Here is a 26,832-nt window from a genome sequence, read left to right on the forward strand (position 1 = left end):
GAACACATATCTATGTCTGGAACAGAACACATATCTATGTCTGGAACAGAACACATATCTATGTCAGGAACAGAACACATATCTATGTCAGGGACAGAACACATATCTATGTCTGGGACAGAACACATATCTATGTCTGGGACAGAACACATATCCATGTCTGGGACAGAACACATATCCATGTCTGGGACAGAACACATATCCATGTCTGGGACAGAACACATATCCATGTCTGGGACAGAACACATATCCATGTCTGGGACAGAACACATATCTATGTCTGGGACAGAACACATATCTATGTCTGGAACAGAACACATATCTATGTCTGGAACAGAACACATATCCATGTCTGGGACAGAACACATATCTATGTCTGGGACAGAACACATATCCATGTCTGGGACAGAACACATATCTATGTCAGGGACAGAACACATATCTATGTCTGGGACAGAACACATATCCATGTCTGGGACAGAACACATATCCATGTCAGGGACAGAACACATATCCATGTCTGGGACAGAACACATATCCATGTCTGGGACAGAACACATATCTATGTCTGGGACAGAACACACATCTATGTCTGGGACAGAACACACATCTATGTCTGGGACAGAACACATATCTATGTCTGGGACAGAACACATATCTATGTCTGGGACAGAACACATATCTATGTCTGGGACAGAACACATATCTATGTCTGGGACAGAACACATATCCATGTCTGGGACAGAACACATATCCATGTCTGGGACAGAACACATATCTATGTCTGGGACAGAACACATATCCATGTCTGGGACAGAACACATATCTCGGTCTCCTTTGGGAAAGTGTTCTTCTGACCTCAATGAGACTTCTTGGTCTAATAAATACTAAATAGACAACATGCCCCCTTCCCTCTGGTAGGAATTCCCTCTCTGTTCTGCTAACAAAGCTTCAAGAACACTAACCTTAATTACTGTCTTCATTGATCGAGCAATTACACAGAGCCTAATTAGCTCAAGACACAATTATAGGGCTTCTTCAAATGTAGTCAGTGTGCGTGTGTGTGTGTGTGTGTGTGTGTGTGTGTGTGTGTGTGTGTGTGTGTGTGTGTGTGTGTGTGTGTGTGTGTGTCTATGACAATATGTAATTACAATTACAACCCATACAAGCGCCATGTTTCCAATTACGGCTGTCGCTCTGCCGTCTAATGTGACGCGATGTTGCAGCGACACAGTCTGCTTCCAAAACAAGACAATTACCACACAGAGTGTGTGTGTGTGTTCAGTGTGTGGGTGAGTAACAATTGGTATGCTAATGAACGGTAATTAAAAGGCACCTTACAATGTTTACCCTTTGGAACGTTGGCGTCGTTCATTAGGTAAACAAAAGGCCGTAAACCGCGTGGGCGGGCAAATCAATTTGTTTGTTATCCGTTGGACGTCAACGAGGAACACGTGGGGAACTCACACAAACACTACATACACACAACCTCATGTATCGCCTACGTCCGGGGGACTTTTTAGACTCTGTCTAAACGTCTGGAACTGCACGGCTACGACTAGCTGCGAGGCAACCATCGGGTTTTTAAAGGGAAGGTGCCGGGGATTGTGGGTCTCACCTCTGGGCCAGGGCGTGGCTGGGGGTGTTCCTGACGGCCTGCAGGTCCTGCTCCAGCTGCAGCCTCTGGGCCTCCAGACGTTGGAGATCCTGCGGGGTGCGTCGCCGTGGCGACACAAACTGCAGCTCCTTGAGGAGCTCCTCCTTCTCCGAGACCAGGAGGAGACGTTCCCGCTCCACGTCCACCGCCCCCGGCCACGCCTCGCTCTCCAGCTTGGCCAGCTCCACCTGCACGTTGGCCATACTGTGGGAGGAAGGCGGGAAACAGAAGCAGAGGTTAGGGATGCTATATACACCAAAAGTATGTGGACACCCCTTCAAATTAGAGGATTTCGCTATTTCAGCCACACCCGTTGCTGAAAAGTGTATAAAATCGATTACACAGCCATGCAATCTCCATAGACAACTTGACTGGCCTGCACAAAGCCCTGACCTCAACCCCATCAAACACGTTTGGGATGAATTGGAACGCCGACTGCGAGCCAGGCCTAATCGCCCAACATCAGTGCCCGACCTCACTATAACGCTTTTGTGGCTGAAAGAAAGCAAGACCCCGCAGCAATGTTCCAACATCTAGTGGAAAGCCTTCCCAGAAGAGTGGAGGCTCTTATAGCAGCAAAGGGGGGACCAACTCCATATTAATGCCCATGATTTTACGACGCGTGTCCACATACTTTTGGCCATGCAGTCTATTTTAACCCCTATATAAAACACACATGCGCTCATAAGGGAACGCAGTGAAAATGCTTGTCTTGAACTCCTTTCTCCTGGCACACACACTCCCAGGGGTCTAAAGCCAGCAGCAAGCCTCTCCGAAAGGAGGAGGGGTAACAAGGGAGTTGTCATGCTGCCACACTCCACCGCCTGCTCTCTGTAGAAACACCTGTTCTATACCGGCGGAGTAGAAAAACGTTTCAAAGCCCAAATGTCAGGGATTACCGTCCATAAGGGGAGGGGTTTACCTGCGTTTTATTCACTGAGCCTGAAACTGCCCACGGTGGTCACAGATCACGTCGCTAATGTGTGAAACTGACAGCCGTCCAAGTCACAGCCTGTGACTGATAATGCATAACCATTTAATGGCTGGACATGGACCCTTAATTGCTCTGATCTGAAGTCAGATCGGATGGGATCTAAGGCCCATGCTAACGTGATCTAAGGCCCATGCTAACGTGATCGAAGGCCCATGCTAACGTGATCGAAGGCCCATGCTAACGTGATCGAAGGCCCATGCTAACGTGATCGAAGGCCCATGCTAACGTGATCGAAGGCCCATGCTAACGTGATCGAAGGCCCATGCTAACGTGATCGAAGGCCCATGCTAACGTGATCTAAGGCCCATGCTAACGTGATCTAAGGCCCATGCTAAAACAAGCTTTCGGTCAAGTGCGCCCTCTACCCATCTCCATTGAGTTGAGTTTACTGTTGTAGTTCTGTGGTCAGGTGATATGCATATTAACATAAGGAATGTCTGCAGTAAAAAAAAAACACAGAGAGAGAGAGATGGAGAGAGAGATTACCTTCTTTTGGCCTCTTCATATTGGAGACTAAGTCTAACCTTCTCAGCCAAGAATGACCTGCTCCTCAAACCAGCCTGAGAAACGGAGGGAGAACGAGCGAGAGAGAGAGAGAGAACAAAAAACATCACATGTACCTGCTTCAAGTTCAAGTGACTGGGTTTAATATCATTAGAGAGACCTCCACATCTCCCTCCCTCGTTCTGCCCTCCCTCCATTTAGCATTCCATCGGTGAAGGTCTCGCTCTGTGTCTGTGTGTGTGTATGTGTGTGTGTGTGTAGGGAGGGAGGGAGAAAAGCCCCAGTGTAGTAAGCAGCTTTGCCTCTCTACCTCTAACCCCGAGCCCAGTCTGCCCGGCCGGGCCCCTGGCAGCTATCATCTGCTCCGAGGAACCAGAGGAATCCAGTGTGTGTGTGTGTGTGTGTGTGTGTGTGTGTGTGTGTGTGTGTGTGTCTGTCTGTGCAGAGGAATCCAGTCCCACCAGGGAAGGCCCACAGACGGGGGGCGGGGACATTCCTCTCAGCAACACACAGGCATTTTATTAAGACAAAGGAGAGACATGAGAGAGAGAGAGAGGAGAGAAAGCAAGAGAGGGGGGGGTGACAAATTGTTGAGTGAGAGTGGGAGCAAGATAGAGAGTTGGAGAGAATAAGGGGAGAGAAAGGGAGAGAGAGTGAAAGAGAGGAGAGAATAAGAGGTGGTGCTCACCTCTCCAGAGACGTCTGTCTGGGAGCCGGCTTCTAGCGTCTGTCTGGAGCCCACTGGGTTCCGGAGGTCTGGTTCCGAACGGCCCATGTTGTGTTCCGTGTGGAACCTCTCCTTTAGCTTAGCCAGAGACTATGGGAGAGAGAACATGGGGTGGGTCTAGACTCTAGAGGGAAGTTCAGGGTTGAAAGGCACACCATACCAAAACGGAAAACGAAAATGAGCATTTCAAAATCGGATAAGTTCAGCCAGTCCCTTCCTGTTTCAGTCTGTTTCCTTCTGTTGGGTGCCTAATGAACATGACCTTGCCAGGAGCTCTTAAAAAGCAGATATAGGAACCCACACAGACAAAAATATTTCACACACACACACAGTACCTGCATGAGGTCCTGTTTCTCCTTCTCTCCAGAGCTGATGGCCCTGCGGAGAGACTTGAGCTCCGTCACGATGGCCTTGGCCTCCTTCAGACAGTATCCACTCTGCTCGCCACACAGTTTTTGGTCGATCCTGCAAAAAGGGAGCGCACACACACACACAAATTAAGTAAAAAAAAAACACCAAAGAGAGAAAAGTTTTGTTCACAAATTCTGCATAGATCTGCATAGATCAATTTGAATGTGAACACATCGATATCTATATGGGTGTTAAAGTCCAGATATACTCTACCGTTCAAAAGTTTGGGGTCACTTGTTTGTTTTTGAAAGAAAAGCACATTTTTGGTCCATTAAAATAACATCAAATTGATCAGAAATACAGTGTATTCTTTTTATTGGCCAGTCTGAGATATGGCTTTTTCTGCCTAGAAGGCCAGCATCCCGGAGTTGCCTCTTCACTGTTGACGTTGAGACTGGTGTTTTGCGGGTACTATTTAATGAAGCTGCCAGTTGAGGACTTGTGAGGCGTCTGTTTCTCAAACTAGACACTCTAATGTACATGTCCTCTTGCTCAGTTGTGCACCGAGGCCTCCCATTCCTCTTTCTAGTCTGGTTAGAGCCAGTTTGCACTGTTCTGTGAAGGGAGTAGTACACAGCGTTGTACGAGATCTTCAGTTTCTTGGCAATTTCTCGCATGGAATAGCTTTCATTTTTCAGAACAAGAATAGACTGCCGAGTTTCAGAAGAAAGTTCTTTGTTTCTGGCCATTTTGAGCCTGTAATCAAACCCATAAATGCTGACGCTCCAGATACTCAACTAATCTAAAGAAGGCCAGTAGTTTTATTGCTTCTTTAATCATGAAAACAGTGTTCAGCTGTGCTAACATACTTGCTAAAGGGTTTTCTAATGATCAATTAGCCTTTTAAAATGATAAACTTGGATTAGCTAACAAAACGTGCCATTGGAACACAGGAGTGATGGTTGCTGATAATGGGCCTCTGTACACCTATGTAGATATTCCACAAAAAAAATAATTTGTTTCCAGCTACAATAGTCATTTACAACATTAACAATGTTTACACTATATTTCTGATCAATTTGATGTTATTTTAAATGGACAAAAAAATGTGCTTTTCTTTCAAAAACAAGGACATTTAAGTCACCCCAAACCTTTGAACAGTATTGCTAGCTCTGTTGAGTGTTTGTCTAACAGCATAGTACGACAAAATTACATAACAAGCAACCTTTGTTAAACTGCCATGCGTGATTTCTGACCTTCCTAATGTGCGGTTTGTGTGAATGTGTGTGTGTGTGTGTGTTCCTGCCCCCTTTTCACTCTTTTCCTTTATTGTGTGTGCCTCCTGAGCGGATGGAGTGTGTGTGGAGGGTGAACGACAATGCTTCATTGTTTCAATTATTGTAATAAAAAGTGGCTGCATTGGACAGAGCTTAATCCTGCCATGTGAGCAACATAACCCCTCACTCTTTCTCTCTCTCCTTACATCTCTCTGTCTACTCCCAATCCCCCTTTCTCCTTCTCCCTCACACCTCTTACTTTCTGTCTCTCCTTCTATCAACCCCTCTTCCCCCTTCATTCTTTCTCTCTCTCCCCCCTCTCTCATGGTCATTCTCTCCCCCTCTCTTTACCTCCTATCTCATGGTCATTCTCTCTCTCCCCCCTCTCTCATGGTCATTCTCTCCCCCTCTCTTTACCTCCTATCTCATGGTCATTCTCTCTCTCCCCCCTCTCTCATGGTCATTCTCTCCCCCTCTCTTTACCTCCTATCTCATGGTCATTCTCTCCCCCTCTCTTTACCTCCTATCTCATGGTCATTCTCTCCCCCTCTCTTTACCTCCTATCTCATGGTCATTCTCTCCCCCTCTCTTTACCTCCTATCTCAGGGTCATTCTCTCCCCCTCTCTTTTCCTCCGATCTCATTCTCTCTCTCTCTACGAATGTGAATTCCTATTAGTAGATTGTAGCGGCTCTCTCGAATAATCCTATACAGCGTTTCCTACACATGTCGGATCTTAATTTGAGCCAGTAACAGGAATAATGAATTATTATGTGGAATATAATTAATGGCAATTTTTGCAGTTTTAAATGTCCTGCATTGCAGGAAAGTGCTCCTGCACCAAAGTGATCAAATTAAGATCCTACATCTGTAATCAAACTGTTTTATGACTGCCCTCAGGCACTATCAAGTCCAATAGACACGTAACACTAAAGCTGTAAAATCACAACATTCACAGAGCAACATACGATACACAGGTGCGTGTGTGTGTGCGTGCGTTTAATAGGCAGGTGTGTGACAGACCGGTGTGTGATCAATATGAAAAGGGGACTTACTGCTGCAAGGTTTCAAAGCCTTGTTCTTTGTAGATGAGCTCCTGTTTCATCTGGGAGAGCTCTCTCTTCAGCATATTCACCTACAGTAGCAGACAAAGACAAATGTTAAAACCAGAGTACAGACACACATTAACAGACACACAGAGGAATGCACTTACACTGAGAAGAGGTGTTTTGTTTCTTGTTTTTTTCCACTTGCTTTGGCAATGTAAACATACGTTTCCCATGCCAATAAAGCCCCTTTGAATTGAATTGAGAGACAGAGAGAGAGAGAGAGAAAGAGAGCTAGAGAGAGAGTGCGAGAGAGAGCGCGAGAGAGAGAACGAGAAAAAGAAAGAAGAGTGAGAACGAGATAGACAGTCAAGAAGACACTAGTTGCCATCCCGAGTGGCGCAGCGGTCTAAGGCCCTGCATCGCAGTGCTTGAGGCATCACCACAGACCCGGATTCGAACCCAGTCTGTGTCACAACCGGCCGTGATCGGGAGTCCATAGTGCGGTGCACAATTGGCCCAGCGTCGTCTGGGTTAGGGGACGGTTTGGAGAGGGAAGGGTTTGGCCAGGGGGGGCTTTACTTGGCTCATCGTGCTCTAGTGACTCCTTGTGGCGGGCCGGGCGCCTGCAGGCTGACCACGGTCATCAGTTGAATGCGTTTCCTCCGACACGTTGGTGAGACTGGCTTCCGGGTTAAGCGGGCGGGTGTTAAGAAGCGCGGTTTGGCGGGTCACGTTTCGGAGGACGCATGACTCGACCTCCGCCTCCTGAGCCCGTTGGGGACTTGCAGCGATGAGACCAGATTAAAATTGGGGAGAAAAAGGGGGTAAAATACAACAAAATAAATAAGTTGAGAAGAGGTGGGAGCGAGAGAGAGAGATGCACCTTACCCTGACTTTGGTGGTGGAGATCTCAGCCTTGAGGATGTCAGGATCATACTTAGTGCTGGACGAAGACCCCGAGAACACTGGAGGAGAGAGAGCCGTCTGGACAGTTAGTGTGTGAAAGACAGAACGCGCTTGTGTGTGACAATTGGTTTAGAACTAAGTTCGGGTCAGGTTCACTACTCACGGCTGGTGCGTGAGCTGGACTTGTCCTTGTATGCGTCGTTGAGACATGTGTACTGATCCAGGGCCAAGGCCAGCCGCTGCTCTTTGACCTGTTAACGAAGGTCACAACGGAAATAAGTCTTGTTCATTCATACATTCGTTCATTCATCCATCCTTTGTTCATCCATTCCCTCATTCTATTTGTTAATTCATTCATTCATCCATCCTTTCACCCACCCATCCACTCAGTCATTATTTTATTTACCCATCAATCCATGCATATATCCTTCCATTCATCCATCCATTCACTTCACCTGGTACAGCTCTTTCTGGGTGACCAGGGCATCCTGGGCTACTGTCAGGTACTCCTTCAACATCCTCTCCTGCTCCTTCCTCCACTCCGCCCGGGGGTCCTCTAGCTGGGTACTCTCTAGAGAGGGTAGAATGTCATCAATGAGATCTACTCCCATAAAAATTATGGTGATGATAATACTTTATTTGTGGCCTCTTTTTGTGTCATACAGCTACAGCACGCCAGAACACTGACTCAGATATACAGGTAACTGCCAAAGTAATGGAAACGCTTGAGTAAATGAGGGATACAAAGTATATTGAAAGCATGTAGTTCCACACAGGTGTGGTTCCTGAGTTAATTAAGCAGTGAATATCCCATCACGCTTAGGGTCATGTATAAAAATGCTCCGCGTGCTATTATTTTAGCCCCATAGGATGACAATGCCCTCATCCACAGGGCACGAGTGGTCACTGAATGGTTGGATGAACAAAGAAAATATGTAAACCCTATGCCATGGCCGTCTCAGTCACCAGATCTCAACACAATTGAACACTTATGGGAGATTCTGGAGCGGCGCCTGAGACAGCGTTTTCCAGCACCATCAACAAAACACCAAATGATGCGATTTGTCATGGAAGAATGGTGTCGCATCCCTCCAATAGAGTTCCAGACACTTGCAGACTCTAAGCCAAGGCCCATTAAAGCTGTTCTGGCGGCCTGTGGATGATTCGCGAAAAAAGCGCCGTTCTTAAAATCAATACACAGTAGATATTTTCAAACCTGCATTTTTAGTTAATATTGCCTGCTAACATGAATTTATTTTAACTAGAGAAATTGTGTCACTTCCCTTGCATTCTGTGCAACAGAGTCAGGGTATATGCAGCAGTTTGGGCCGCCTGGCTCGTTGCAAACTGTGAAGACAGTCTGGAAGAAATAAAGACAGCCAACTTCGCCAAACGGGGGATGATTTAACAAAAGCGCATTTGCGAAAAAAGCACAATCGTTGCATGAATGTACCTAACCATAAACATCAATGCCTTTCTTAAAATCAATACACAGAAGTATATTTTTACTTAGTTCAAAGAAATTCATGTTCGCAGGCAATATTAAACTAGAGAAATTGTGTCACTTCTCTTGCGTTCATTGTACGCAGAGTCAGGGTATATGCAACACTTTGGGCCGCCTGGCTCGTTGCGAACTAATTTGCCAGACTTTTACGTAATTATGACATAACATTGAAGGTTGTGCAATGTAACAGGAGTATTTAGATTTATGGATGCCACCCGTTATACGGAACGGTTCCGTATTTCACTGAAAGAATAAATGTTTTGTTTTCGAAATGATAGTTTCCGGATTTGACCATATTAATGACCTAAGGCTCGTATTTCTGTGTGTTATGGTATAATTAAGTCTATGATTTGATATTTGATAGAGCAGCCTGACTGAACGATGGTAGGCAGCAGCAGGCTCATAAGCATTCATTCAAACAGCACTTTCGTGCGTTTGCCAGCAGCTGTTTATGACTTCAAGCCTATCAACCCCCGAGATTAGGCTGGTGTAACCGATGTGAAATGGCTAGCTAGTTAGCGGGGTGCGCGCTAATAGCGTTTCAAACGTCACTCGCTCTGAGACTTGGAGTAGTTGTTCCCCTTGCTCTGCAAGGGCTTTTGTGGAGCGATGAGTAACTGTCACACTCTTATGAATTGATACGCAAAACAACGCCGGATTCAAAACTTCAAATTTTTCAATTGAAATTATTGTACAAAATTCTTGCAACTAATAGAATGTTATATATATGGGGGATACAATCTTCCCAGCTCTGCAGATTCTGCTGTGAGGAGGCAGAGTCATTAGATCATTTATTTTGGTATTGTCCGTATGTAGCTCGTTTTTGGTCACAGGTCCAGGAATGGTTGAAGAATTGCAACATTTGCGTAGAACTAACGCTACAGATAGCAATACTGGGGGATTTGAAAAGCCATAGTCAATCAATCAATAATATAATAATTATTTTAGCAAAAATGTTTATTTTTAATTTACAATCCGTGGAAGCTATGAGAATAGGAAGATTCAAATCTTTTGTGAAGCATCACAGCACAGTTGAAAAATATATGGCAAATAAAAATCCGAAATGGATGATGTTGGAAGATAGATGGGAAGGGTTGAGTGGAGCTGAAGGGTGGGACTAATAACAAGATAAACAATGTAGGGCATACGGGATCTGTGAAATGTGTATAGGTGCGGAGCTTTTGTAAAATAGCACAGTTACAAGTGGAAATCAAACTGGATGGACAACGGAAATAGAGGAAGGACTAAGAACAAACAAGAGAGAACTATTATAAAGTAGACTGTGTCTGTAAAATGTGTATAAGATGTATAAATTGAAGGTAAAAACAGAAATGTTTATCAGTTTACTCCAATTGGGGGATCGGTGGTAGGGTTTGCGGGGAATAATAATAAAGATATACTCTTTAAAAAAGTATGTATGTCTATATAGGTATGTGTATGTATATATGTGCATATGTATGCATACGTGTATGGATATATATATTTACCCCCAAAAATATGGGGGATTGGAAATGATGCAGACAATTACATTGGAAGCAACATTCTTTCCGCAATATTAAGCTGATCCACCCCTAATAGAAAAAAAAAGAAAAAAATAACTGTCACACTCTGGCCTTTGTTATATTGATTTTCTTTAATAGTTTAGTTAGGTCAGGGTGTGACATGGGATGTTTGTGTGTTTTGTCTAGTTTAGGGTGTGTGTATTGTTTAGGGGGTTTTGTAGTATGTATGGGGTTGTGTTCAGTGTAGATGTTTAGGAAAGTCTATGGTTGCCTGATTTGGTTCTCAATCAGAGACAGCTGTTTATTGTTGTCTCTGATTGGGAGCCATATTTAAGGCAGCCATAGGCTTTAGGTGTTTGTGGGTAATTGTCTGTTTAACGTTAGTAGCTTGTGTGTGCACTTTCGTTTATAGCTTCACGGTCGTTTATTGTTTTGTTAGTTTTGTAAGAGTGTTTCGTGTTACGTCTTCATCTAATAAAAGGAAGATGTATGTCTCTCACGCTGCGCCTTGGTCCGCTTATTATGACGATCGTGACAGTAACGATGCTTCGAGGCTGGCTGTTTTCGATGTGTTCCTGGTTCGAGCCCAGGTAGGGTCGAGGAGAGGGACGGAAGCTATACTGTTACACTGGCAATACTATAGTGCCTATAAGAACATCCAATAGTCAAAGGTATATGATATACAAATGGTATAGAGAAATAGTCCTATAATTCCTATAATGACCTCAACCTAAAACTTCTTACCTGGGAATATTGAAGATCCATGTTAAAAGGAACCACCAGCTTTCATATGTTCTGAGCAAGGAACTTCAACGTTAGCTTTTTTACATGGCACATATTGCACTTTTACTTTCTTCTCCAACACTTTGTTTTTGCATTCTTTAAACCAAATTGAACATGTTTCATTATTTATTTGAGGCTAAATTGTTTTTTTTAAATAGTTAAAATAAAAGTGTTCATTCAGTATTGTTGTAATTGTCATTATTATAAATAAATAAATGTAATATAAATCGGCCGATTAATCGGTATCGGCTTTTTTGGTCCTCCAATAATCGGTATCGGCATTGAATACTTTTTGAAGTCACTGTATACTGCAAACGAAGAAGGCCTACACCCACATCTAACAGTGGGTTGTTTGGAGGAAAGAGAAAGGCACAGTAGGAGAGCAGAGGAAGCAATCCATCTGAATCAATCACAACACGACTCTTTCTCTCTCTTCCTCTCCCACTCTCTCTCACTCCTTTCCCTCTCTCTTTCTCTGTCTCTGCCCTCTTTTTTGTTTGTCTCTGAACCTCTCTTCTGGGGTAGCCCAGAACTCTGCCCGGTGGCAGGGCAGGAAAGGGTTAATCCTTCATTCCTTACTGTACTTTGGCTGTGTCTCAAATGCCACCCAATTCCCTATGTAGTTTAGGGCCCATAGGGCTTTGGTCAATAGTGCACTATATAGGGAATAGCGTGCCATTTGGGAGACACACAGCCTTTGTGTGGAAAACAACAAGTCTCTACACTGAGAGTATGGCCCCCTCCGTGCCACACTAAGTATGTCAGAAATGCAGAGACTGGCTGCTATGAGGAATAACCGGATTTCACTCCAGCAGGATTTGTGTGTGTGTGTGTATGTGCTTGTGACAGTGTCAGTGCCTGTCTCCACTCTCCCGCTCTCTCTCTATGGAACTCTCAGCCCTGTGTATTCTTCTGCCGAGGGTGTAGGCTACCTAGCAAACCAAAATTGGTTATGTGAAAGTTCCCAGAATTTCTTTTAGCTCGCGGCGTATGTTCTAATAACACAAAAACAAATATTTTATACAAACATTGTATAACCATCAGCACGACTGGGCAGTATCTGTGTTATGAAAACATTTGACGCAACCTAGCGAATGTTCTGGGAACTTCCACAGACCCAATTTCGGTTTGCTGGAAAAACATCACTGGTACATTGTGTTATTACGTTGCCTGGAAACCTAATGAGAACGTTTGGGGAATGTGATAGTTACAGATGTTGTGCACAACATTTTAGTAAATGTTAGGAGAACATTCCAAATATATTTAATTTAAAACATAAGAAAATATTACAATAATTTGCTATCATCCTAATGTTATATAAAACCTTAACTAGAACTGAGAATCTTCGCTAATGTTCTGGGAACGTTACCAGTTTGCTGGGTTGGATAATCCTCGGCTAGGCCCTGAGTAATGTTTTGTTTCTGATCTGCTATATAACTTGCGGTCAATGTTGGGAGTTGCTCTTACGCTCCGAGGTTGGTAACGGTTCCCTATAAATCGAACGATTAGCTGGTGAATCATGTTGGCTAGACACTGTATCGATGTCCTACAGAAGTCGTTGTATGATATGATAGATGATTTGAGCCTCACACACACACACTTGCGAACCCAAAGCCACATGCTGATGATCAACCCTAAAAGGTATGAGGTAGTGGCTAGAGCACAATAGACAGTGTTGACACAGCCGGTCTGTTGTTTCGTCATTGGTATCTGACAGCACACTCCTGCCTGCACGGCAGAACACACCCACCCCAACTCTCAGGATGTGACTGAATATCTGTCATTTTATGAGAGCTTATGTGTGAGGGAGAGCATGTGTCTGTCTACCTCTATGCATAATACACCCAAAACGTCAACAGGACTTCCACTAAGACCAGGGGGGAACCCAAAGCAACTCCCTGAGTGGTTATGTGAAGTCAGGGAAGTTCCCACTAGGTTAGGCAACCCTTCTTCTCTGGGCCCATCTACGCCACATAAGAGAAGGCAAATCACCACACATAACAGACCCTTATCAACCCCTGTCCCTCCCTCCACTCCAACAATGCAGGGAGGCCACAGGGCAAGCAGCAGGGTTTACATAATAAGGAAGTGAGGCCTGCTGGGCGGGGGACAGCCTGGGCAGGGAGGGAGAAGCTAGGACGGGACAGACAGGGCAGGGAGAAGTATGTACCCACCCAGACTAACCCCCAGCCACCCCTGCCCTAACTAGGGCCAGGAGTTTTTGTTTTTCAGACCACCTGCCCTTCCGAGGATAGACTGGGCCCTTATCAATCAGTCCACATTCTCCACTCACCTCACAGGTATCTGGGATACAGCCTAGACAGGTGAAGGGAGGTTCAGTCTGAAGAGAGTATGATGGCCTTGAGCTAGACATGAAATATACATTGACAAACGGAAACATTGGGGTGTTTGCTGAGAAGGGAAAGTGTATCACTTCCATAAGGAGGCTTTCACACCAAATTGGCTTGGAGAGGTTTTTCCAGCTCTGGTGCATTTACCTCCTTAGTTCGGTGCTTTTTCTATACTAGAACATGAAAAACGGTTCAGTACTAGATTTAAAAAAAACTTTCGTCACTGCTATCAAATGTGTCTCCAGGATCAACTCTGTCAGCGCAGCCAACGTCCCCCTTACAGCGCGAAAATACTGTGTGTGCTCCACTTAGCCTGCTCTCAGCGTCTGGGCTGCATCATGTTAGCTCCCCACTCATGCTGCACAGAAGTGAACACACTTGAATAATGCGACACGGCATGTAGAAATGTTGAAATGGTTCATTACTGTTCGCAAAACAATGTCCATACAGGCTAGAACAATGCATGATGACACCAGTAGCTTCCAGCATTGTAGGCTAACTTTTCTTGCTAGCTTACGGCTTTGTTTGTTTTAATATGCAAAATATGAAGATTTTAACACTGATTGCCACCAAAACTTTATTCATTCACTTAATTGGTCTCTCTCTCACGTCTCAACCCAAAGATATTCTATTGCCCCAGTGAACTAACTCCGGGCCGCCCCCTTCTTGCCTCGTGAATGACTTCATTACTGGTTAAAGAGACAGCGCACACTTTTAGCAAATACTCCTATGCGAATGTTGTTTATCAGTACAATAAAATAGAAATGGAAGGGAAACAGACTGTTCTGTTCATCTGCATTCCCATGAAATCAGCCAAAACGAGCTCAATAACTTCAATGCACGCACACACTCCTATTGATTATTTGCATTCGTTTCAATAGGCCTAGGCTACATCTTGATTTACCCAGTTAATCAATAGAGATGTACCATTCAAATAAAGAACTATCATTATGTTGTTATGTAGTTAGATTGTAAAAACAAAGTCACATTGATTGATTCGTTAATGCATGCACGGCTGTCTCTGAAAAATGTTGACGCAAAAAAATGTCAAATGGAATGATATTGAACTCAAAAGATGCCCAACGATTGAACAGAGCAGTAGCTGTGTTTATCTTTATGGATAAAGTGCCATTCTGTGACTCAGGATCATATGCCTTCTTTTTTGCAGTGTTAACGTTTTGGTATTGGGTATTGTGATGGTATCGAGAATCGTGATACTTAACCTGGTATCGAAGCCCAAATTCTGGTGTCGTGACAACACTAATAGGCTACTGAATATAGCATATTCACCTCGCGGTTTGAGGGGATATTGCGTTTCCTCCCGCATGTTGTTGGAAGACCAAAGCGAAGGTAAAATGAGGTTTGGGACACACAAGTTATGCTTCATAATCATAGCTGGATTTAACATACGCATTTATCTCCAATAAACAAATGATTTGTGGTTTTGTTTACGCATTTTAGTTCGTTTGACATTCGCCAACGTGAAACCAACCAGACCAAATGAAAAAAAATACAATGCAACAAGCCAAACTCTGATTCAAACTATAGCTCAGAAGTGCAGAAATACACTGTATCCAACCACCCACAGGAGGGCCAGCCTTAACACACTGAAGCTAAGCCGCGAGTCTCCACACAATCATCCACTCCTGACTGACAGCTGACTGCGTTTGTTTACCCACCGGTGTTAGACAAAACCAACAAACAATCGCAGTAGAAATGTGTTGTGAGTGCAACAGATAAATAGAATCTCTGGCCCACACAACAGCTAGCTCACATCTCAACCCTGCGGGCTACAGCCAGGCAGCACAATGAAAAACATTTGGGAAATTGATTTCATCTGCATTGGGAGAAAACAAATGTCTGATTTAATTGAATGTTAATAAGTTAAGTATTTTTATTTAATCACAGGTAATGTGAGTGTTTTCCTAAGGGATGAGCAGAAGACAGGCGGCGGTCCGTGTGGAATTTAATCTGCTCATTTAGAAATGAACGTGACTAATCATAAACGTATTTCATTTAGTGGAGATGAGCTTGAAACCTTTTCTCTCTCTCCGTATTCAGTTTTTCTTCTATTTGCCTATTCTGATTCCTGGAAATGATGTGGCATAATAACTTGCAACGGTGAGGGAATACCATATCAATATGTACAATTCATTTGAAAAATTCCTTGACAATATTAATATCAAGATCAATCTGCTGACAATATTGACAAATTCAACATAGCTTATCGTCTTGGCCTGACACTTGTCCAAGAAGGACATCTGTGAGTTTGCAACATGTTTAGCTTACTTAATGTCACTGATAAGACTGCTGGCAGTCAACATCCTTGACACCACACTCATAATATCTCTGGATATCATCAGATTAGGGTTATTTAGCCCATATCAGTTGAAAACAGGTTTTCAAAACTGAAAACTCTTGACAAATGAAAAACATAAAACTCAGATAAAGACTAGCGAGCAAAGGAAGGCCAAAGTAAAGATTTTGGCCACAGTAAGGATTTTGACTCGACTTTAACTCGATCATTTCTCAAAGTTCAGTCAATACAAATAATACATTCCTCATTTGATGGAGACACTTAGCGAATTATCATACGACTCAACAATATCTCATCAATATCAAACAACATGTCGCTCTGACTATAAATAATAAAATAAGTTCCAGTGGTTTTCAGTTTCTAAATAATGATACTGTAATGAACACGAGGGAGACAGAGAGCTGGTTTCAAGCGCAGAGCGCAGTAGGTGTTTCATGTAAGGGACTACAGGAGGAGGCAGGTAGCGGGGTCCAGGGGCAGGCAGAAGGTCATACAGAGTGGGTCCAAAAGGGCAACAGTACAGGCAGGGAAAAGGCTAGTAACGTCGTCCAGGAGATCAGGCAATAGGTTGATAACAGGAAATCCGATAGGCTAAAGTACAGGCAGGGAATAGGCAAAAGGCGTCGTTAGTGAGGCAAAAACGTATCATACACGGGAGGAGTAAATCACAGGAAAAACAGAGCTCTGAATAGAAGTGTGTCAAAAACAAACAATACCTCACAGTGATGGGGTGCAAAGAACTGAACTAAATCGTGTGTGATAATGACACACAGGTGTGTGAACAGGTGATCAGAATTCAGGTGATTGGGATCTGGAGAGTGAGCTGCGTTTAGGGGATCTACGTGTATGAGAGTGTGAGCTGGAAGCAGATGTTACAGACACACAATTCAGAGCAAGAAAACTAAAAAAAACGACATTACAGTTTCTGCGGTTCTACTAATTTCTCTGTGTTGTGTTTGAGAAATTCAAATCCAGTGTCGGAATACCCCTGCCAAAACATCTGAGGCGGTATCTTGGTTGAAATAGCCTGGGGTCCTTTGTTTAGGATGGACAGATCAATGATTGCCCGGGTGGATCGCCCAGACGGTTTGGGCATAGACATAATGTTAATGAGTGGGGTAGCACCGAGGTAAACCTGTCAACTTACTGTCGATGTGGTCGATGTAGTAGATGCCAATCTGAGGGTCGTATGAGGCCTCCCATCCCCACGGTAACTCGTCTCCCACACAGTCCGCAAACGACAGGGGCTTCGTCAACCTGAGAGAGCGAGAGAAACATACAGTATCTGTACACAGAAACACATGAAACGTAAAGCTAGTGCATATCGTAACCAATATATAAACTACATCAGGTGGTTCATTCATATGAACAGACGAGTAAGACTGTCTATAACTTGTCATAGTGACCTTAGAAAGTGGAGTTCAGAAAGACACTCCACTAAACAACAACAACACTGGAGCATCCAGCAGTAACAGTGACACATTCCTGAGGGACCAAAGTCTAAAACTGGCGTCGTGGTACCACTCACTCAGCCAAGGTCCCTTCTGTTACTGTGGCTGTGGGCTGGGGGGAAGTCTGGCTAGACAGGGAGAGAGAAGGGACACTAAACCACTGTGCCTTCTATTTGGGATGCGTTGCCCAAGGACTGGCTGGGTGGCTGCCTGCACATTGTTCGCGCTCTCTGTTCCACTGGTAGTTTGGATGACTTGGCCCATGTAGACAGTAGACGAGAGACGGCCAAGCTCACTGGCGGGGTCATGACAAAATGGGGGTGGAGAACGGGTGTAGGAGTGAGAGGGAGAGAGCGGCTTTGGAAGAATGTGTTGTATCTTTGAAACGCCAAAATCTGTTTGAGAAACTGGGACAGAGTCTATATTGGATAAGTCTAAGAATGTGGGCAATGGGTATTAACTTGCAGTTTAAGCCAAGCCAGCATGCCGCCCGGCGTACTTCACTGTGTTTATTCAGTGCACTCTCACTCGAAGACACACAAACGCTAATGCAAACAGGTGCACACACACACACACAGGCCATCTCTCCTGGCCTGGGCGGCTGTCAGTCTGGTATGCACGCTCCCTCTCGGCTGTAGAAGTTAAAAATTAGACAGGTGGTATTCCTGGTATGTCCCCTCGGCTGGGTCGGCCGACTATCGCACTCCGTACACCACCGACGACCTTTGAACTCAGAAGCCAGTCTCTGGACTGGTCTGCTGTCCTCGCACTGTCCTACTACAGGTATTGGCCTACCATGACTATTATCTACAGTTATTACTATGCTACTAGTTTAGCATCAGAGTGGCTGTTCAACTGAAGAACGAATGCATGCACCAAGCGTTTGAAAAGTTAAAAACCTCCACATTATCAGTAGACCAATCACTAACATCACACTGATCAAACCAACACTTTACTGTTTGGACACAGGCCCATCACTGAGAATTGTCCTCATACAAAACTCAGTGAGGTCAGCAGCGACACTAAGCAATGTCAAAATAGAGGTCGTACCGAAGTGACAAGATAGGGACCACCCTCCTTCCTCTCCACTATTTCATTTGTATTTATTTGATTTAACCTTTATTTAACTAAACGACCTAGGAACGGTGGGTTAACTGCCTTGTTCAGGGGCAGAACGACGAGATTTTTACCTTGTCAGCTCGGGGATTCCATCTAGCAACCTTTGTTACTGGCCCAACGCTCTAACCACTAGGCTACAGTTGAAGTCAGAAGTTTACATACACTTAGGTTGGAGTCATTAAAACTCATTTTTCAACCACTCCACAAATTTCTTGTTAACGAACTATAGTTTTGGCAAGTCGGTTAGGACATCTACTTTATGCATGAATTTTTTCCAACAATTGTTTAAAGGCAGATTATTTCACTTATAATTCACTGTATCACAAGTCCAATGTGTCAGAAGTTTACATACACTAAGTTGACTGTGCCTTTAAACAACTTGAGAAATTCCATAAAATGATGCCATGGCTTTAGAAGCTTCTGATAGGCTAATTGACATCATTTGAGTCAATTGGAGGTGTACCTGTGGATGTATTTCAAGGCCTATCTTCAAACCTGTTTGCTTGACATCATGGGAAAATCAAAAGAAATCAGCCAAGACCTGAGTCTGGCTCATCCTTGGGAGCAATTTCCAAACGCCTGAAGGTACCACGTTCATCTGTGCAAACAATAGTACGCAAGTATAAACACCAGGGGACCACGCAGCCGTCATACCGCTCAGGAAGGAGACGCGTTCTGTCTTCTAGAGATGAAGTACTTTGATGAGAAAAGTGAAAATCAATCCCAGAACAACAGCAAAGGACATTGTGAAGATGCTGGAGGAAACAGGTTCAAAGTATCTATATCTACAGTAACACGAGTCCTATAACGACATAACCTGAAAGGCCGCTCACCAAGGAAGAAGCCACTGCTCCAAAACCGCCATAAAAAGAGCCAGAATATGGTTTGCAACTGCACATGGGGACAAAGATTGTACTTTTTGGAGAAATGTCCTCTGGTCTGATGAAACAAAAATAGAACTGTTTGGCCATAATGACCATCATTATGTTTGGAAGAAAAAGGGGGAGGCTTGCAAGCCGAACAACACCATCCCAACCGTGAAGCACGGGGGTGGCAGCATCATGTTGTGGGGGTGCTTTGCTGCAGGAGGGACTGGTGCACTTCACAAAATAGATAGCATCATGAGGATGGAAAATCATGTGGATATATTGAAGCAACATCTCAAGACATCAGTCGGGAAGTTAAAGCTTAGTCGCAAATGGGTTTTCCAAATGGACAATGACCCCAAGCAAACTTCCAAAGTTGTGGCAAAATGGCTTAAGGACAACAAAGTCAAGGTATTGGCGTTGCTATCACGAAGCCCTGAACTCAACCCTGTAGAAAATTGTGGGAAGAACTGAAAAAGTGTGTGCGAGCAAGGAGGCCTACAAACCTGACTCATTTACACCACCTCTGTCAGGAGGAATGGGCCAAAATTCACCCAACTTATTGTGGGAAGCTTGTGGAAGGCTACCCGAAACGTTTGACCCAAGTTAAACAATTTAAAGGCAATGCTACCAAATACTAATTGAGTGTATGTAAACTTCTGACCCACAGAGAATGTGATGAAAGAAATAAAAGCTGAAATAAATAATTCTCTCTACTATTATTGTGACATTTTACATTCTTAAAATAAAGTGGTGATCCTAACTGACCTAAGACAGGGAATTTTCATTAGGATTAAATGTCAGGAATTTTGAAAAACTGTATCTGGCTACGGTGCATGTAAACTTCCGACTTCAATCGTACCTGCCGCCTCAATAGTCACACTATGGTGTGTCACACTATCTTCTGACAGGTAGTCTGCCCCTCTGTGTGTGTGTGTGTGTGCCACATTCCAGAAATTGATAACTCACTCACACCTTGGCTATCCACCCCGCACCCCACAATGAGATATCCTCATCTCACCCAACTGCCATGTCACACATTCTGTATCACCATACACACATCATTGTGCTCTGAACACACACACACACACACACACACACACACACACACACACACACACACACACACACACACACACACACACACACACACACACACACACACACACACACACACACACACACACACACACACACACACACACACACACACACACACACAATGGCCAGCCCAACACCTCCATCAGCCCCATACATCACCTCTGGGCACCTCCTTCCCCTGCACAACAACCAAGACTGCTACAAATGACATCATGTCCAAAAGAGAGAAAAGTGTTAATCTGGCCCTTCACACATCAAAGGACAAATCACTGAGGTTGCCAGCCACACAGTCAGCAGTGGGACACAAAGACCTGGACTGGAGCTTGTTGCTGTGGCTAAGATAAGATGTCTGACTGACTAGCACCTTTTGATGCGTCCCGACCAACAGAATAGGAGCCAAACATCACCACTACAGAGAGGAGTGGTTGTGCGAGTGTGTGAAGAGGAGGTATGTGAGGGAGAGATAAGAGAAAGACAACAGGAAAGGTGGGGTGGAATGATTGGACTGTACACTGTCCACTATCGTCATGGTAATAATGATCCAAGGTCTCTAGGCCTGGGCCTATTTCTCACCGCAATGGTCGGCTGAGGGGACATAAAGAGACTAAAAGAGACTCCCATTAGTCACTGTCTCTGACAGTATCTCCAGAACAGAACAGGCTGATTGTTGAATGGATGTGAGAAACAACCTGTAACCATCCTGACAATGGAAACCCCAAATGTGAGTTAGTGCTTCGTTTCTGGCCAAAGCTAATTTTGCACCTAAGCAATTAGCCTATCAGACCACAACAAAACAAACTAGCTGCTACATCTCCAGACGGGCCTACTTTGTTGAAATTCACTTTCACACTAGAATGTTGACCCCTGTGTTAAGAGATGCTCTACGGAAGAGGTCAGTAACAGGCGTGCAGGCTTTTGTTCCAGTGGAGGAGCAAGAAACCGTGGCCTGTGGACGGCCATGTGTGTCGCACATTACAGGACGCGGCCATGTTTTCTGGTTTCCAAGGCTACCACACACTCTTGTTTTTGTCTTCCCTCTATTTCCCCCTTCCTCTCTCTTCTCCCTCTCGTTCCCACTCAAGCACAGATGCCAGCAGCTGTGAAAAGCCACGATTTACATCACTTCTTTTATTATCGCCCCCCCCCCACCGTGCCAACAAAGTCATACAGAGCGCCAAAAAAATGAAGAAGAAAAAGGAGAGAGAGAGAGGGAAGACTTTTGTGGCAGAGGCCGTGCTTGTACAAATTCGCCCCAATTAAACGGGTCAAGCTCCAAACAGAGGGCCAAGAGAATTTGTGCGTGTGTGTGTCTGCGTGTGTACGCGCGCCTGTGTGTGCATGGGAGGGGAGAAACTTGGGCTGGAGTCTTATCTCTGCCTCCTCTTCTGGAAATAAACATTTTTGGGGCTGGAGCAGTGAGGAGGGAGTCATTTTACGTTCCTCTCTTTTCTGGGGGATTTAGACAGGGGGGAGGGAGGGCTCAGGAATGTGGTGCAGCACTCTGACACTGCCTCTTATTCTCAGCCACTCTCTCATAAATCTGAGATCTGGACGGCTGGGCCTTTCAGACGTCAGGGGGAGGAGAGAGAAAGAATGAGGGGAAAAGATAGAGGAAGGAGGATGTCTGAGGGAGAGTTGAAAGTGAAATAGAAAAGGGGGAGGCAGAGGGGGAAGAGAGAGGGGGAGTGAGAAAGAAGAGAAGGATGGAGAGCGAGAGAGATTGAAATAATTTGTCAACCATATTGTAGAACTTACATTGCTTGCACAACGTTAAATCACTCCTGTCAGTTAGGACTCGGACAATGAAGCTCGTTTAAATGTGAATTTGAGAGGCGAGGGAAAGCAAGGGAGAAAGGTGGAAAAAAAGAGAGCGATTCCTTTTTCCTGCCAAAAATGTGTATTCCTTCACTGGCAAGCCAGGGTCCCCTCTGCTTGACTGAACAGAACAGGTCTAGTCCCTGGCCTGACTGTAACCATGGGGATGAGAGGGGATGACGTGCAGGCGAAGCATGAGACAGTCTTGGCGCGGCTTGGCGGAGTGCTATGCTAAAGGTGGGAGGGTCCACTTGGATTCCAAGTATAACACACACACGCACACACCAAAATCTTTTTAAAACACATCCTTTTGGGATGAATTGGGGGATATTGCGTTGACAGGGTTCGTGCTCTCCAACTTTACTTCATAATACCAGAGTACAGGGGCAGATCATTTGTAAATATGAAACACCTGTTGCTATCTGGCAACGGGACTTCTCCCAATTCCCATACACAAATCCATCTTATGATGAAAAGTTCCATCCTAGGTCAATGGAGAATCATTAATGGACAACTTATTCGGAGGAAGTGAGTTATTCTTTGTGGCACACTACGCATGTCTCTGTTCCATCAATCCATCACGTCATGGTTATTATGATGCACTGAACCTGTACCTCGCAACCAAACAAAACAATATGATGGCAACATTCACCGAATCATAGAACATTTCAGCAAAATGCATCAAGTCGCCTTTCTTGCGTTACCAAGCTGTCTCCAAGCTGTCAACAAGCGGCCGCAATTAACACCATTAAGTGCATAGGCCTACAACTGCATTGGATTACTTCAAGCCAGTAATGGTGTGGGGGGTTGATACAGTTACACATCACAATATTATTTTGGGATGATATTAGATTATTTGACTCCCCTGTAGCTTGTTCTCCATCTTCTTTTTAAATAGTGAACCAGCATGTTTTCAGCACTTTTATTTCCCTGGCTGATCAAAACTTGTTTTCTCATGGTCTCTCTTGTCTCTCTGCAGCAGACATATAGTGAGCAATATGTTTGGAACATCAAATCAAAATTAAATCACAGAATCGAATCGTAGTACACATAGAATCGCAATACATATCTTTTCGACATCCAGGTATCCTGATAATATCGTATCTTGATGTCACTGGCAATTCCCAGCCCTACAAGCCAGACAGCACAATCTCCCCTGGACCCATACTCATAAAGAGTCTCAGAGTAGGACTACTGATCTAGGAACTTCGTTGACATCATGGGAAAATCAAAAGAAATGTACTTTTACTTCGTTAAAGTAAAGAATCTCAAAGTGCACAGTAGCCCGGATGAATAAGCTGATCCTAGATCTGTGCCTACCTGCAACTTCTCTCCTGAACAGGACGGTGAGGTGTAGCAGAGGTGGAAAGAAACAGGGCGCGCAGCCAAAGCTACGGCCGCCGGTAACACAGAGGATATATTAGTCAGGCAAACCCTCTTATCACAGTACACCCTATCTTTATAACCGTTATGTTCTTCACGACAATGCATCGACAGACAATACAGGGCCAGAACCAATAGTAGCCTAATAGTAGTAGACCTACATACCCCTATGGTTCAAATACGTTAACAGAATATATGATTTCTTCCCCTCAACATATCACGGCAAGGTCCTTAGGGTCGTGAATACCGTCAGCATTTCTGAGCCTGGGCCAAGATTGAGATTGTGAAACGGGGCTGAGTATGATTCCCTTCCACCCTGACACGGCATCCTACCATTCTTGCCGATTAACACCGTTCTAGAATTAGAGGTATTAGCCTATCATTCTAGAAGGTTCATATCATTCTAGAATGTGTAGAATCTAGACGCAGTTCAGGTGGAGGGAGGGAACCGTGGATAATGGTGTTTTGGCTGGTTTCTAAGTGGGAGCAACTTGATGTATATCATTCACAATGCCTGGTGGTGTTGGTGGTGGCCTCATAGGAACGGCTGGCATGCCACCTATTATAGGCTCGCCGTTTTCTAACAGTATAGGGCATTAAGACACACTATAGAAGCATTTGGCTTCAATTATACCCTCGCTCGTTTAGCTTAGGGGGGTCTGAGTGAGCGCAGGCTGGAACATCCGTTTTCAGCACAGTGTCACATGGCCTTCTCTTCAGACTCTTTAGGTTTCAATCAGCAACACACATCTGACATGCATATGATGAGGTGTCAATATGACAACAATATAGGACTACTGTTGCGATTGATATGAAGCAAATTGAGTTCAATAATAGAACTTAGGCTAATGACTAGAAAGGTTCAGGCATTGAGCGCTTTAATCAAGCGACCCATTTTCTCTCTATGCATGACTCGACACTGTAACGTACAACTAAATTAGCATTAGCGAATCTCACATTTCCATAGTGCAGCTAGGCATTATCCTTCCATTACTGCCGGACTTTCTGACCAATTATCCTCATAATTAGAGCTTAATGGTTTGTTATAAGTGGCTTGTGCCGTGTGGTGAACCTAATGTAATAAAACACGGGTAAGAAAGACCTCAATTGAATTAAGTGTGCGTGTCAATACCGGCTAATGTACAGAATTAGCCTATTATTGAAAGCAATGGGCTGTTAGGTTTCTTCCTCCCCATGAAATTAGCCTATAATAATATGCCAATCAAATATGCTACAGTTTAAGATGATTGTGTTTTGCGTGTTAAATGTTTTTTATTTCTCCAATACCAAGGCACAGCATATCAGTGATTAGTGAGCTAGAGCAGACCTGCTCATAGGAGGCAACATACGTCTGCACCGGAGGCCTTCACTTCTCCAGAGGAAATGTTTTATTTTATTTGACCTTTATTTAACTGGGCAAGTCAGTTAAAAACAAATTCTTATTTACAATGACTGCCTACCCCGGCCAAACTCAGACAGCGCTGGGCCAATTGTGCACCGCACTACGGGACTCCCAATCACGGCCGGTTGTGATACAATGGAATCGAACCAGGGTCTGTAGTGACACCTCTAGTACTGAGATACAGTGCCTTAGACAGCTGCGCCACTCGGGAGCCCCTACATTTGGGGGATCTCAGATTACCATATTTTTCATGACAATTTAATCAAACATTTACAAAAGCCAAAACGATAACTTAGGGAGCTGGAGCTTTAAAAAAAAATGGCATAGATTCTTATCAGGGTCCTTTCAGAAAGTGCAGGAGACTCCACTTTCTTCCCTAGCGTTTGTGCTTAGCATTTTAATTGCCTTTTCATAAATAGTAAGTATAGCCATCTGTAATGAAATAGCTTATTTTACTGTAATAACTTTAGTATTGCTTTTATTTTGTACATATTTGCTTCTCTGTGAGAATGGGTGTAACGTTATAGCTTATTTTACTGTAACAACTTTAGTATTGCTTTTATTTTTGTACCTATTTGCTTCTCTGATCAAATAGAATCATACGCAGTAGAAGTTCTAGAATCTCAGCAACAACAGAGCTCACGAGTTTGCTGTAGTTGCATAAAATGAGCACGTTGGTTTGATAGCTTGCTAGCTCATAAGAATAATGTTGCTAGCTACGTTAGCTGGCTATGGCTTGTTGAAACCTAATATAAATTGTGAAACTAGCTAACGTTAGCATCGTAAGGAATTTATTCCAAACCATGGCATCAGAAAGTTAGCTATCCAGTTAGCAAACTATAGATAGCAGCTAGCTACATCCGGCATAGCCAGCTGAAATTCAATTTCTCTAAACTATGCAACTAGCTATCAGTTATCAGAGTTTTTGCAATAACTAGATATGCTCAAATGACACGTTCTGCGCGTTCTTGCAATAACATTATACTATGCTAGCTAACTTAGCAAAGGCGTGTTGATAGTTTCACACTATAAAAATACAACTAGTTACTGTAACAGTTAACTTTACTGTTCAAGGCATTTGCTTGTTCGAAACCCTTTTGTGTCGTTACGTAAAAGTGTGTATCAACTGTTTATAAACTGTTTACAAACGCTGCCCGTGTCAACTTCGCAAAGTTTCGCAAACAGCCGCACTCTTGCTTACCTGTCCCTCGGGTCTATCCAGCTTGTTTGTTTAGTGTTGTGGTCGATATAAAACACTTTGCCGTCAAAGTCCCTTGCTTCTTCCCAGCCGTCGGGTAACGGCAGCTGGCCATTCCCCTTTCTAGGCATGTTCATCTTCTAAAAGTTCCGCCATAAGTACGGTAAAAACTCCAGTGGAATAGTAAAAAGCGACGAAAAACTCAGTAAAGATCCATGTTTTGCCTTCCCCTGTCCTCCATCTTGGGTTCCAAGCAGAACACATAGGCCCGGACAGACCGGGACAGACAGACTTGACTCCGTTCCCAGCCAACGGAACATTAGCATATCATTAGCATAAATCTATTTGCATGCACATTCCTGAGTGTTGCATTCCTGCGGCTTAACCCTTTCCAAGACATCACCAGTGGAAAATGTGTGTTGTCAAGACAACTTGTTACACTGGTCCCATCGAAGTATTTGGTCCCATTTCCCATTCCAGATAAGCGGGACACATTACACCGCCGCGTTAAATAGTTTTGTTATCCGCCGCTGTCGCTCTATGCAAGAACTGGGAGAAAAAGTTTTGTAACGGTGA

General features: G+C 44.1%; 1 protein-coding gene across 2 annotated transcripts in view; it reads right to left on the minus strand.

Annotated features, from left to right (window-relative positions):
- LOC129840925 (protein WWC2-like) overlaps positions 1 to 26,582 on the minus strand; it is a 73,416-nt gene extending 46,834 nt beyond the window's left edge. For both annotated transcript variants that reach the window (XM_055908969.1, XM_055908968.1), the window contains exons 1-10: positions 26,260 to 26,582; positions 17,069 to 17,178; positions 7,920 to 8,035; positions 7,628 to 7,715; positions 7,447 to 7,523; positions 6,565 to 6,644; positions 4,218 to 4,347; positions 3,844 to 3,972; positions 3,138 to 3,211; positions 1,619 to 1,861 (exon numbers count right to left, since the gene is read on the minus strand). In XM_055908969.1, the coding sequence (XP_055764944.1) occupies positions 1,619 to 1,861; positions 3,138 to 3,211; positions 3,844 to 3,972; positions 4,218 to 4,347; positions 6,565 to 6,644; positions 7,447 to 7,523; positions 7,628 to 7,715; positions 7,920 to 8,035; positions 17,069 to 17,178; positions 26,260 to 26,393 (1,181 nt within the window). In that variant the 5' untranslated portion in view covers positions 26,394 to 26,582. The remainder of the gene's footprint in view (positions 1 to 1,618; positions 1,862 to 3,137; positions 3,212 to 3,843; positions 3,973 to 4,217; positions 4,348 to 6,564; positions 6,645 to 7,446; positions 7,524 to 7,627; positions 7,716 to 7,919; positions 8,036 to 17,068; positions 17,179 to 26,259) is intronic.
- Between the last annotated feature and the right edge of the window lie 250 nt (positions 26,583 to 26,832).

This window comes from Salvelinus fontinalis, chromosome 42 (genome assembly GCF_029448725.1).
Source record: "Salvelinus fontinalis isolate EN_2023a chromosome 42, ASM2944872v1, whole genome shotgun sequence".
Classification (NCBI taxonomy): Eukaryota; Metazoa; Chordata; class Actinopteri; order Salmoniformes; family Salmonidae; genus Salvelinus; species Salvelinus fontinalis.